The sequence below is a fragment of the Zalophus californianus genome, chromosome 2 (genome assembly GCF_009762305.2).
Source record: "Zalophus californianus isolate mZalCal1 chromosome 2, mZalCal1.pri.v2, whole genome shotgun sequence".
NCBI classification, from domain to species: Eukaryota; Metazoa; Chordata; class Mammalia; order Carnivora; family Otariidae; genus Zalophus; species Zalophus californianus.
Genome location: NC_045596.1, coordinates 125,234,267 through 125,248,809, shown reverse-complemented (window position 1 = coordinate 125,248,809; position 14,543 = coordinate 125,234,267). Strand labels below are relative to the sequence as shown.

The 14,543-nt window shown below is 35.8% G+C and overlaps 1 protein-coding gene and 1 pseudogene across 3 annotated transcripts in view; both read left to right on the top strand.

The window, feature by feature from the left end:
• The window catches only part of IQCM (IQ motif containing M), a 453,243-nt gene that overhangs the window by 152,479 nt on the left and 286,221 nt on the right, over window positions 1-14,543 (top strand). For all 3 annotated transcript variants that reach the window (XM_027599769.1, XM_027599770.2, XM_027599768.2), the window contains exon 7: window positions 1,459-1,553. In XM_027599769.1, the coding sequence (XP_027455570.1) occupies window positions 1,459-1,553 (95 nt within the window). The remainder of the gene's footprint in view (window positions 1-1,458; window positions 1,554-14,543) is intronic.
• LOC113925170 lies at window positions 9,234-9,944 on the top strand (annotated as a pseudogene).

The following is a 14,543-nucleotide window of genomic DNA, read 5'->3' as shown; positions in this document are numbered from 1 at the left end:
GAGTTTTGCAAAGCTGATTGTATACTCAAGCCTTTTATATTTTCCCTTGACAATAAGATTTTGTCATACTAGCCATACCTCAGTTCTTTGGAGAACTGCATGGGTGTGGTGACCACATGAGTAACAGCTAGACTAATAGATCCTATAAGTCAGTCATTATTTACTACTTATAGAGTGTCTACTCTATGCCAAATGTAGAACTCCGAACAGAACAGCCACAGACTCTTCCCTCATAGACCCTAGGTTTCTGATGAGCAAAATGTTTTAAAATACTAAAAATTTGTATAACATTTATATAACGTTTTAAATGGCAATTGCATTTCTAGGCATTTATAATAAGAAAGAATTGGACAGGTTCACAACATGAATATTCATAGATTTTCATCCTTGTTTATAAACACCAAAAAAGTAGAAGCAACCCAGATATCCAGGAAAAGAAGATTGGTAAATAAACCATCAGTATGTTAAATCCATAGAGTTGAATGCTCGGTAATGGGTCAAAATGACAATGTACATCTTTGTACATTTACAAATAAAGATATTCACGATATTAAGAGCAAAAAATAGGCTAAAAAGTTCATGTACATTTTATGTGCACGTAAACATAGAGAAGGTATGAAATATATTACACATGTTAATTATGACAAATGGAGTTAGTATAAAATAGTAATAAGGAGTTTAGTTCTTGAGGTCCCACTGCTTGGATTCAAATCCTGGCTCCACCCATTTCTAGCTGGGATAATTTGAACTATATACTACTTAACCCCTAGGTGTCTTAGTGTCTTCATTTATAAAATGGGTGTAATGATAGTAAAAACCCAGAGTATTGTTGTGAGGATTAAATGTAGTAAGACACAGATGGGGCTTAGAATAGTGCCTGGCCCCTAGGAAGCTTTTAAGGGTTTACAATTATGACTAAAATATTAGGGTGGTGAATTAGGGGTCATTTTTATTTTCTTCCTTTTGCTTATGTACATTTTCTAAAATTTCTGCTTGGTGCATAGTTTTTGATTCAGCTGACTTGGTTGAAGCTCGCCAAGTCACGATAGGAAAACATGTTACTTAAAATCTTGCAAAACAGACAAGAAATATATATGATGCTTGTTCATTTTCCTGATTTTTGTTTTCATTTAGAAAGCAAATGTTCCTGTTTGTTATCTATGCTCAGAGCCAGCAAAATTTGGTATTATTTTGTCTTCATTCAATAAATATTATACATTTATTATATAATATATATAGATATTTATATACTTTCAATAATGTTTATAGAGGGCCTACTGCATGCCTCTTACTCTGCAGAGCACTGAGAGTATAACATGTTTAGTCTCTATTGATAGGAGACAAGTGGTTTCCTCTCTGTGATTAGCATCTAATCCCATAACATTGGTTTAGAAAGTCTGTATTACAAAATAGGGACTATAAATCACTCAAAGCTCTAACTTTATGTTTTGGAAACAGATCGTTGATCTCACCATTTGCCACCCCCATCATCAACCTTGGCTTGCCCTTACAACCCATGACCTCCTCGTCCATGGGGCTTCTGAAAGATTATGGTGAGTCTCATTGCATTAGTGTTAATAGCAACACAGTGATTTTTATTATTTTTGCATTCTTAAAATGTAGTGTCAAACAGCTAGTATTTCCTTTCAATACCATGTCAAAAGATAGATTTCAGAAACAACTACTAATAACTCATTTTCAGCTCTTTTATTAGAACTTAAGAGATTGGATGTTTTTAATGTGTGTGGATATTAAAGGTTTTAAGAAATTATAAGGATAAATTCTTATAATTTTAAAAGTCTCTCTATCGTTCAGTTATTGTTGTTTAAAAAATACATAATTCTTCAAAAGAAAATATAGATAATTCTTTAAAGTCCTGTAAGTGTGATTGAAAAATTCTTTGGAACTTGGTGAGTTACTTGAAGACCTAGGGGGCTATTGATTCAAAGAAACTATTTTGTAGTTTTCCTCTTTTTAACTCGTTACTCATGTTCTTGAGCTTCAGGCTGTCATTAAGAGAAAACTCTTCTTGTAGAGTGGGACTTTGACTGATTTTGGAAAAAATTTTTGAAAATTTGCAGAAGAAACTCCTCCTTGAGTTCTTAAGGCACTTGCATAAAATTTCCTTTATCCAACTACAATTTAACCAGCATTTCGCTGTGTGTATTATTTTAAAAGGAATTCAAGCATCAGATGGAGGCTCAAGTAACACATTTTCATTAATCCAACCAATATTCACCAAAACTTTTAATATTGTGAATATAATGTCAGAATCTCGAACACATGTAAATGTTTAAAATTTTTGAATGTTGAATTGATCCATAGCTTAAATTTCAGGCTTGATTAGATAGTTTAGGCCTGAAGTAGTATAAATAATGGGTGGGTCTCAATTCAGTCTAGAATTGAATATGTATATGAAGAAGTAAATGCTGTCAAAAATTCTTCGTAAAGCGTAGGATCTAATGGGTGAAATAGTTTTAATAGATAATAATCTTGAAATCTGATAATCCTGAAAGCTGAGGTTTGCAGCCTTTAACTACCTCATAAATGAAAGTCCTGTGACATTTAGAGTTTATTCAGAATCGTACTAAGCATTGATAAAAGCCTCTCTTTTCAAATACCATTGAACTCAGATAAATCACATTTATTTAGAGGCACCCTCACAGAGCTGCCTCTAAGCTCATTGAAGGGCTCAGTAATTTTCATGGCTTTACTCTGAATGTAGAAATTTAAGTCTTTTTCCATATACATGGAGCTTACCGTACAGGGGCTTGACCACTGTTTGTTTAATGCTAAAGAAAAGACAGAAAATCTTTCTAAAACATTCATTGAGAGAATCTTAGTTACTAGCTGCAGATTATTGTGAAATTGTGAGTAGAAGGCCAGCAGAATGGGGCAGTCACCTACAGGATGTGTTCTGAGGTTTGCTAAATGTTCTGTCCATGTAAAAATGTTCTCCTGAAATATCTGAAATATTTACTAATAGAGCCATAGCTTCATAGAAGCTGAAGTCTCCTTGTACTTATCACAGTGACAGGCACACATTAGGCATTAATAAACATTTGTTGAATGAATGAATGAATGAATGAATGAAGACAAATTAAAAGAAGTCCCCCAAATGGAATATATTTCTATGTATCTGTGTGTCTTTGGGTGCATAGTAGGCTAAAATTTGATAACTGCTAAAAGAAAACTGAATTTGGGAAGTAAGTAAAATACAAAAACAACAACGAATATAAACATGCAAAAGAATGGCACTGGACCCCCCCTTTTTTTTTTACAATTATGGTTTACACTGATTGTTGAGACTGCAGAGATACCATAAAAATAAGTAAAAGGTTATACATTTAGCTTATATGCTTTAAAACCAAATTGTTGGACAGATTATTAGTATTATGATATAAGTCTCTCAATACTCATATAACTTCATGGGGAGTTGGAAGGTTGAACATGCTGAAAGTGTAAAAAATTTCAATAAAAATATTATTTCCAAATGCTATAGGGTAGCTGTTCTTTTTTCCTTAAAATGAAATGTACTTTTAATTAAATAAGAATGGGAATTTCATCATTGCTTTGTTGTATATGAAGTATTGTTTTATTTTGCTTTGTTTTCAGCCAAACCACTCTTTTATAATAGCAACATTTTTTTTTAAATGAGAGCAGAAATATCTGAAGTCTTGTGGCCAACAACTTACTTTATGTAGGCTATTAGAGAAATATGAAAGATGTTGATTTTCTTTTTGAATAACCTAGGTGTGGCCCTGGCTTTGTGTCTCGGGTGAAAATGATGAATACTTTACAAATACTTTTTAGAATTCATGTTAATTTTTTAGTTCATTTTATGGCTTTAATCTACAAATTTATCCAACAAAGCTTTTTCTCCACACCATTATTAACACTGTTTGGTAAGCTACATCTTCAGTGAATGTCTGAAACAGTCACTGAGGTCTATTTAATAAGAGAATGTAGCTTAAATTGTGAGGGAATGCAGATCTTGTGGTTTTCTCCGGGGTGTACGGTAATTTACTGGGCCCTTAAATTAAAATTGCCCAATTCTTTTTTAGAATAAATGAATTATTCTTATTAAAGGAAAAAGGAAAGGAAATTAGAACATGGGAGTTAAGACAAAGTCATAATTTCTATTCATTTGACCTATATATATTATTATATATGATATATAATAATTATGTTATATTACATATAAATGTATATACTTTGTACTACTTGAAGCCTTGACTTTTAAAGTGGTACAGTAGTCCCCCTTTATCTGCAAGTTAAGATGTTCCAAAACCCCTACTGGATGCCTGAAACTGCAGACAGTGCCGAACCCTATATATAGTATGTGTTTTCCTATACATACATACCTCTGGTAAAGTTTAATTTATACATTAGGCACAATAAGAGATTAACAACTAATAATAACAGAACAATTATAACAATATACTGTAATACAAATTATGTGAATGTGGTCGCTGTCTCTCTCTCTCAAAATATCTTATTGTACTGTATTCACCTTTCTCCTGTGATGATGTGAGGTGATAAAATGCCTACTGATGCAAGGAAGTGAGAAGAATGACGTAGGCATCATGATATAGCGTTAGGCTTCTATTGACCTTCTGACCGTATGTCAGAAGGAGGATCATCTGCTTCCGGATCCTGGTTGACTGCAGATAACTGAAACCACAGAAAGTGAAAGTGCAGATAAAGGGGACTCCTATATAGCACAGTAGTGCAAGCACTGAAGTTATTCTAGTCACTCTAATGAGGTTAGAATTCTGGCTCTGCCAGTTTCTAGCTGGGAAACCTCATCTAAGTTACTTAATCACTCCATGACTCAGTTTCCTCATTGGTTAAATGGGGGAATAATCACAGTACCAACCTCAAAATTTTTAGATTATGCTTGTAAAGTATATAACATTACATCCTGGTGCTTAATAAAATTGAGCTTTGACTATTAGCTACATGTAGCTAGATGTAAATAGATTTACTATTTACATTCCCTAGATGTAAATAGTAAAACATAATAGACTTGAAAACATGGTGTTCCGTGACCTATCCTAAAGGATGTATTACTAGAAGCACAAGACATACCTCTGTACCACACTAACTTAAACTATCACGGCACAGAACACAGGAAGTGAGGTTTATTGTCATTGTATAAACACAATCACTGTGGCCTTTCCTGCATTCAGCTATTTTTGTCAGTGTCGTTGTTGGCATCCTGTTCTAGACCTTGAATCTGCCTGGTTACTCTGCTATTTCAATAAATTTGGTAGGTCACACTGAAACAGATATTCCTCAGGCACCCCTTTCACCAGTAATTTCAAAGCTTTTTCTCCATTTTTATGATTCTAAGGGAATAGGCCCATGGTAGGAATTCTTTAATAGGATTTTTCAATATAAAGTTCTGGGAAGAAGGGAAATGTTTCCAGAAAGCCCACCTTGCTCTACATGAGATCCAATTCAGTTGTGTGGCTTGGTGTGAATCTGTTCAATTCTCTGGGTTATATTTTCATCATCTGTACTCTTTGAGGAAAGAGTGGAACTGCCTTCAATGAAAGGAATGAAAGGTTAGAAAATTTCCTTTTCCTGTATGGCTGCTTCTCAGATATTAAAATCTCTCTCCAAAATCGTTGTCCAAGGAAATCTCTCTAACTCTGTATGCCTTTTTTTTGTGACCTTATCCCTTACCTTTTTTGCTCTTGAAACATGTTTACTGTTCTCCCTGAACTCATAGCCAGTAACCAGCAAAAACCCTAAATCTTTACCCTCTGCTAAGTGTTCCCTTCTTGGTCTTACTGAAGTCTGTGCTCTGTCTCCAGCCCTGAGGACATTTCTTCCTCTGCTGCTCTCTCAAATGGTGGTGGTCTCCTCTCCCATGCCTCACCCATCTGGGATTGGAGATGGGGAAGTGACCTCCTTATTCCTCATACTGTTTCCAGACCGTTCTCCCTTTCTCTTCTCTAACACACCCAGCTTTGAATCCCATGTCATCAAAGGATATCTTCCATTATCTCTTCTTTTTATAGTAGTCGATTGATTTGTATCCATTCTCTCATATCTTAAAGAATTTAGCCCCTGGGTCCTTGTGACTTTCTCTAGTGCTAGTCTTGTAAGAACTGTGATTTTGGTGTCCAATAAGCGGTCTGATTCATTGACTTCTCCATTCCTTGAGCTCTTTTCTCCCATGATTTTGCCTTCCATCATACTACATATATTCTCTGATAGTTATACCTTTGAAATATTTCCAAAACCTGACTTTGGAGAGCACTACCATCCAACCAGATCACCCTTTCAACTCTAACAATATTTTTAGTCCTACTAAGAGTCTTGGGGCCCTCAGTGCTCATAGAGGTCTGGCCGAAAATTTTTGGAATTTCTTCTCTAGATACATTCATTCCCTTGGTAATTTCAACCAATCTGACTTTAAATATCATTTATATGCTGATGACTCCAAACGTATCTCCAGCCTGGTTATTCTCCTGAACTCCAGCTCACATTCAACTGCTTAATCAGCATTTCTACTCGATTTTTAAATAGGCACTTCAAATCTAATGTGTCCAATGCAGGAACTTTGTAGGTGTTGTTCTCTTTGCCTAGAAAGCATCACTCCTTGACCACTTTTGGGCTTTTGTCCAAATGCCTCCTTATCAGTGAGGCCATTCCTGCCAGCCTGGTTTACTTCTCCTGCTTTACTTTGATCTCTAACACTTGAGGTCTCGGGACATGTTGCTTCTTTTATTTATCTGATTTTGTCTGCTTCCTCCTGCTAGAACATCAGCTCCATGAAGGCAGATAGTTTTGACTGATTTATTCACTACTAAATCCCTTGTATCCAGAATCATTCTTGGCATGTAGGAAGTGCTCACTATATTTTGTTGGATGAGTGAAGATACTATTTTATTTTCTAAAAGAGTGGTACCAGTTTTCATATTTATTTATTTTTCTATTTAATGAAGAAATTTATCTAATTTATTAGAATAAATATTTTCACCCATGGAGCTCAAATATGTTGTTTTCATTTTGAATAAAAAATATAACTGAAAAAAAATACAGTTTGTGTGTGTGTGTGTGTGTGTGTGTGTGTGTGTGTGTTTCTGAGAACATGGTGAACAACTATGCAGAGAAAGACTTCTGGGTACAGAACACTTAAAAATGCTGGTTAAATATTAAAAGATAAGATTAAAAACCTGGCTGAACTGGCAGGAAAGCATAAAAATAATAAAACCAGAAAATATAAGAAAGTCTGATTCCTTAAGAAATAATAATTAATATTATTTAGAGTAGTTTGTTTTTAGGGCTCATACCTGTTCTTGGTAGCTTAGAACTTTCCTAGTTAAAACAAACAAACAACAAAACATTGGTATCACTTCTCTCCCTTTTCTTATCAATCAATCATATATAGGTATACATGTATTTATTAGGCCTCAGGAATCCAGAATTAGATTAATAGAATTCCTTTTTATCATGATGCATTATTATCACTTGTTCATGGATTGCCCTCTTTTGTTTTTTCTTTTCTTTTCTTTTTTTTTATAATATTGATAGCTATTGACATCTACTTATGTGCCCTTCCGGAATCCTACCCCTTTGCTTCCACCCTAGATTGCTAGATTTGGAGGAGTTCTATTAAGTTTTTGATACTAATCCTTTGTTAGTTATACTGTGGCTAGTCTTTTCACTTTCTTTAAGGTGTCTTTGATAAATAGTATCAATTTAAATATAGTAAATTTAACACAAATGGTACCTTCTTTGGGACAAAAAAGTGACTATGACGTACTATTTCATCTTCTGTCAGTTTTTGTAAGTTATGTTTATAGAACTATGTCTAAATTGTCAAAAGTATTGCCATAAAGTTGTCCATAATAACATTTATACTGATGTCTCCTTTTTAATTTTCTATATTAATTATTTAGGTTTTCTCTCTCTCCCACATTCCCTTCCTTTTTCTCTTGGGTCATTTGCGCTGAAAGTCTGTCAACTTTATTTATTTTATTTATTTATTTATTTATTTTTAGAAGAAACCGCTTTTAGCTTTTCTTATTTTCTTTATAGTGTATTCCTTTCTATTTCATGAATTTCTATTAAACATTATATTTTCCTGCTCTCATGTGGGTTAGCTCTGAGTGAGCACTTTCTTTGAGAACCTAATATTTTTTATTTGATTTTCCTTCAGCATTTACTCATTACAATGAATATTTTTATTTTTTTAAAGATTTCATTTATTTATTTGTCAGAGAGAGAGAGAGAGCACAGGCAGGGGGAGTGGCAGAGGGAGAGGGAGAAGCAGACTCCCCATTGAGCAGGGAGCACAATGTGGGACTCTATCCCAGGATCTGTGATCATGACCTGAACTGAAGGCAGACGCTTAACCGACCGAAACACCCAGGCATCCCACAATGAACATTTTTTAAATATGTTTCATATTACCATATGTAATTATTATTATTCTCAATTACTGTGACAGAATCTTCTCTCAATAAAATGGATGTGTTTTAGGAGGATAGCACTTCCCCTTTAAAAAGAGCCAATAGAAAGGTAGACATTTGGAAACTCAACAAATGCTTTATAAATAGCTTTTGTTCCCCTGTGAAGATAGCTGAAAAGAAACAAAACCCTTGCCATTAGACTCATATTGTATTGAGATCACTAGCCCAATGTTAGATGTCATTTTTTTTTTCTATTATAAAAATACAGGGCGCCTGGGTGGCTCAGTCGTTAAGCGCCTGCCTTTGGCTCAGGTCATGGTCCCAGGGTCCTGGGGTCAAGCTCCACGTCAAGCCCCACGTCAGGCTCCCTGCTCCGCGGGAAGCCTGCCTCTTCCTCTCCCACTCCCCCTGCTTGTGTTCCCTGTGTCTCTCTCTGTCAAATAAATAAATAAAATCTTAAATAAATAAATATGAAAATACATAGAACCATATTAAAGAACAATTTGAAAAAAAAAAAGAAAAATTTTGTCCGTTAATGCCACTACCCTCTCACAGCCATACTTAACAACTTGGTTTATTTCCTTCCAATTTTGTTCCTTTGCATCTTTTTAAAACCTAGTGGCGAGTCTCCGCCGAGAGTCGCCGCGGTTTCCTCCTTCAACAGTGTTTGGACGGAACCCGGTGCTCATCCCCCACCCCGGCTGGCCGTTTAGAGCCAGCCCTCCGCCATCTCTTCGCGGCGCCCTTGGACCGCTCCAAGACCCCCGCCGCCGCTCGCCCCGCCGCCTTTTCTCAGCCGCCGCCATGACGACCGCGTCCCCCTCGCAGGTGCGCCAGAACTACCACCAGGACTCGGAGGCCACCATCAACCGCCAGATCAACCTGGAGCTCTACGCCTCCTACCTCTACCTGTCCATGTCTTACTACTTTGACCGCGATGATGTGGCTTTGAAGAATTTAGCCAAATATTTTCTTCACCAATCTCATGAGGAGAGGGAACATGCTGAGAAACTGATGAAGCTGCAGAACCAACCAGGTGGCCGAATCTTCCTTCAGGATATCAAGAAACCAGACTGTGATGATTGGGAGAACGGGCTGAATGCAATGGAGTGTGCATTACATTTGGAAAAGAGCGTGAATCAGTCACTACTGGAACTGCACAAACTGGCCACTGATAAAAATGACCCCCATTTGTGTGACTTCATTGAGACTCATTACCTGAATGAGCAGGTGAAATCCATCAAAGAATTGGGCGACCACGTAACCAACCTTCACAAGATGGGGGCTCCCGAATCTGGCATGGCAGAGTATCTCTTTGACAAGCACACCTTGGGAAACAGTGATAGTGAAAGCTAAGCCTTAGGCTGTCTTCCCATAGCCACAAGGGTGACTTCCCTGGTCACCAAGGCAGTGCATGCATGTTGGGGTTACCTTTACCTTTTCTATAAGTTGTACCAAAACATCTACTTAACTTCTTTCATTTGTACCATTCTTCAAATAAAGTAATTTGGTACCACCCCCCCAAAAATAAAATAAAATAAAACCTAGTGGCAATACTTAAATATTTTTTTCTAGTTAAGTCTAAGATAATAGTTTTCATTCATTAATTGGACATGAGCATCCATTTCGTTTTCTGTCAACAACTGTAAGGGAATTCTCACCCATATGTTGCCAGTGCAGAAAACTCTCTCGAGCTTCTTCACCTGCCCACCCCATCAGAGGTTATTCAGGTACCAGTTAGCTTGGGTTGCTGTAACAAAATACCATAGACTGGGTGGCTAAAACAGCAGAAATATTTTATTTTTCACAGTTCTGGAGGCTGAAAGTGTCTGCATGTTCAGGTTCTGATGAGAGCTCTCTTCCTGGCTTGCAGACAGCTGCCTTCTGTCTGTTTTGTCATATGGCCTTTTCTGAGAGCATACATTCAGAGAAGGAGAGAGCTCTCTGGTCGATGTTAATAGGGGCACTAGTCTCATGAGGGCCCCACCCTCGTGTCCTCATCGAAACCTAATTGCCAAAGGCACCACCTCCAAATACTATCACCCTGAGGTAAGGGCTTCAACATATGAGTCTGGGGGGGAACACAATTCAGTCCACAGTGCTGTTTATCAGAGGAGGAAAAGCCATGTTCTTTGTTCCTACCTTTGGACACTATGCGAAGCCAGCTGAAGGGAAGGGGGTAGAGAGCCATTTTCAAATCATTGTAGAAGTGTAAAGTAGATTTTTTAAAAATAATAAATTCTTTTTCTTTTTTAAACATCACAAGATTTTTTTTCACCATTAAATGTCTGAATTTTAAACAGATTCTTGGACTGGTGGCTCCTATCCATCAGCTCAATCAATTTTAGCACTGTTCTCATCCCCAGTAGTTTTTCCAGAATTACTACCTTCACTGTAAAACTCCATGAGCTTTCCCAATTCAAACTTGGGCTTCTTGAGCATTTTTACTTTTCTGACATCCTGAAGTGGATAAATAGACTGACTAGTCTTTCTATGTCTTTTCCAATGCTGTCTGGAATCAATTTATTGACTACTTCTTTCAAGTCATTTGTCTGCACCTCTCAGGTCATGGATTTCCATCATCTTTTTCTGAATTTGGAGGTCCCATTGGTGCTGAGCTAAAGAGGTCTTCTGAATCTGATTGTTAGTTTTTTTTTTTTTGGTAAAACCAACACAAAATAGATGAAGCAAATAACCATCAGTAGTCTTGACATCAACATGAACTTCAGTCATGGTCTGCCATTTTCTGACCGTGGAATACATTTTGTCATGGGTAAGATCCATGCCATGGAAATCAGCCAGCCAGTTTTTGCCCTGAACATCCTCAGTAGTTTGCTTGAATTTTCTAAGTGCAACTTCATCATTCCACAGATCAGCAAGGTTCACTTCAAAAATAAGACCCTTGAGGCCATCAGATGTGAGTTGGGTTCCTTGAGTTCTCGTGACTAGTGTTTTTCCAATATTTCTTATATTGAACATAGCTGGTGCTTTTCCATCATACCAATCTTTCTTAGAAAATGGATCAATCAGTTTCTTCTTGGTTCCCTTTTTGCTATCTTTCATAAGGTGCTTTTTCTTGCCCCAAAATAATAAGTTCTAAACATTCTAAATAGATTCAGTTTTATTCAGGAATCCACTATATTATAACAGGTGAAGTGGGAGGGAGATGATACTTGCCTTGTGTACGTTTAGACTGTCACTTCTTTTTTTTTTTTTTCTTTTAAAGATTTTATTTATTTATTTGAGAGAGAGAGAGCACGAGAGCAGGGAGGGTCAGAGGGAGAAGCAGACTCCCCACTGAGCAGGCAGCCCGATATGGGATTCCATCCAGGGACTCCAGGATCATGACCTGAGCCAAAGGGAGTCGTCCACCCAACTGAGCCACCCAGGCACCCTAGACTGTCGCTTCTTGCCTTTTTGATTCTATGGTCACCTATCTCCCCCAATTATGTGATCATCAAGTACCTTCTCATAAGTATTTTCATTTATTGATGTAATGTCAGTTATTATTTTATACCAAGGCAATTCTAAAAATAACTTGAAAAAGCTGAAACTTAAGATATAAAATATTTTTGTTATTTTATTTTTTGCCTCAATGGCTACTAAAAACATTAACTGAAGGATAGATGTTTATAATAAAATAATAGAATAAATTTGTTCTTAATATAATAATAATATAATTTGTATCATTCCTTACTGGTAATAATTTTCCTTTTACATGTTGTGTCCTTGATTCTCATGGGATATTCAGGCATAGCTGATCTAACTTTTCCCATTGTTCAGATGAAAAAACTAAATATTAAAAAGTTTTGCAAGTAGCACAAATCTCACAAGTATCAGGCTTCTGATTTCCAGTTCTTATTCCATTTTGTTGTATTGCTTTATATATGTTCATATTGTCTTATATGTATCTATGAATATTTTGCTCTTTAAATATAAAATTGGGGTAATTTCTTCAATATCTTTTCTTTTTTTAAGTAAACTCTCCACCTAACATGGGGCTTGAACTCATGACCCCAAGATCAAGGTCTCATTCTCCACTGAATGAGCCAGCCAGGTGCCCCTAACATTGGGATATCTTAAGGCTATATTTCATGATAAAACAGAGTGATTCAATATAGGATGGGCTTATAAAATGAGTAATTTGTAGTACACACAATGTTATGAACTAAAGGGTTTGTGTAAATTTGTGTGATTTTTGAGAGTTTTTCTACATCTGATCCCATGTAATCTAAATATAATGTTTCTCACTATTGTACGTATTTTTAGAAGTACATTTTCAATCAGTCTTACAAGTTTGTCAATAATGTTACTACATCATGTACAGTTTTAGAGTGTTAGCCTTTATGTTGAATTATAAATTATTTGTATTGCTGTTTCAGTATGTAACAATATATTAGGAAAGATAGCTTTCTTACATTATTCCCCACTGCTCACGTTAATAGACATTTCATAAAAATACAAGTGTTTTATTGTCTGAAAATGCACCTTGCCTCATCTTTTGTAGGAAGATGTAAAAAGTGTTTTTAATATACCCAATTCTAAATAATAAAAAAATTTTATGCTGGGAGAAATGCATACTATGATATTAAAAGTGTCCAGCAAATCTCAAAGAGATACTTGAGGTATTTGAAAAAGCCCTTTTCATTCCATTACAAGAATACCTGTGTCTTGAATCCAGGTATCTCTGCCTGTTCATTGTATGTTCTGTCAGGAAAAGGAAAACCAACAGGGTTTAGCTACTTTTAGTTAAGCTAATTTCTGAAATTTCAAGAGATTAAATATGTCGTCTATAAATATTGATGGTGGCAGGAAGATACATTACATAGTGTATTACAGATACATCTTATTCAACATAATCTTGAAATATAACATCTAGGGCGCCTAGGTGGCTCAGTCGGTTAAGCCACTGCCTTCAGCTCAGGTCATGATCCTGGAGTCCCGGGATCGAGTCCCGCATCGGGCTCCCTGCTCGGCAGGGAGTCTGCTTCTCCCTCTGACCCTCCCCTCTCTCATGTTCTCTCTCTCTATCTCATTCTTTCTCTCAAATAAATAAATAAATAAATCTTTAAAAAAAAAGAAATATAACATCTAATAATCACAAGTAGGTAATTCATTTGTGTATCTTGAAGCAAGATTGAAAGGGCATCTTTAGACCAATGATGTACAATAGAAATAAAATGTGAGACATACTTATAATTTAAATTTTCTAGTAGCCACATTAAATAAGAGAAACAGATGAAATAAATTTTAAACACATTTGCTTTAACCTAATATATATAAAATTTACCATTTACATATAATCAATATGAAAGATTATTAGTATCATATTTTACATTCCTTTTTTCTTACTGTCTTTGGAATCTGGTGTATGATTTAAAATACAGCACAACTCAATTCATACTAGCCATATTTCAAGTGCACATAGCCACACATTACTGGACTAAGAACACAGCCTTGGAGTTTGGGTTCCAGTGGACATTGATCCCTCATGCTTGGCACATAGTAAATGGACAGTAAATGTTTAAAAAAAAAGAAGAGTAAAGGTAGCAAAGATAGGTCATACAAGTTTGTAGTCTCATCAGAATATATATATCCACTTACTAGATAGATGATCTTGGTAAGGATATTTACCCTTCCCAACCTCAGTGTTCTTTTGTAGAAATGAGATATTTGTATGTGTCTTCACATATTATTCAGTATTATTGTGAGAGAATTAAGTGAGGGTAACAAAGGTAGAACACCTACTTGGTTTCTTTCCATCTCATTTCCCTTTGGAAATCTGAATTGTCATACATTAGACGACATAATCTATTTGTATCCACTTTTATTAGATCTTATAAATTGCCCCACCAAACATTACATTTTTTCAGTTAAAGTGAGTGGAAAGAGAGAAATGAGAATCAGAGTAGAAGGTTCTTGGCATCAGGATTATAGCCAAGGACAATTATGTTAAATCGCTTAGCATGCTGTGGAATTAATTGCCCATGATCTTAATTATAAATATTTAATACTTAATTTATAAAACATCCTTTAAACACGCAGGTCTACATTCAGATGTATGAACATTTTGGTAAATAAGCTTCAGTGTGATAGTTTAAAAAGTTACTGGCA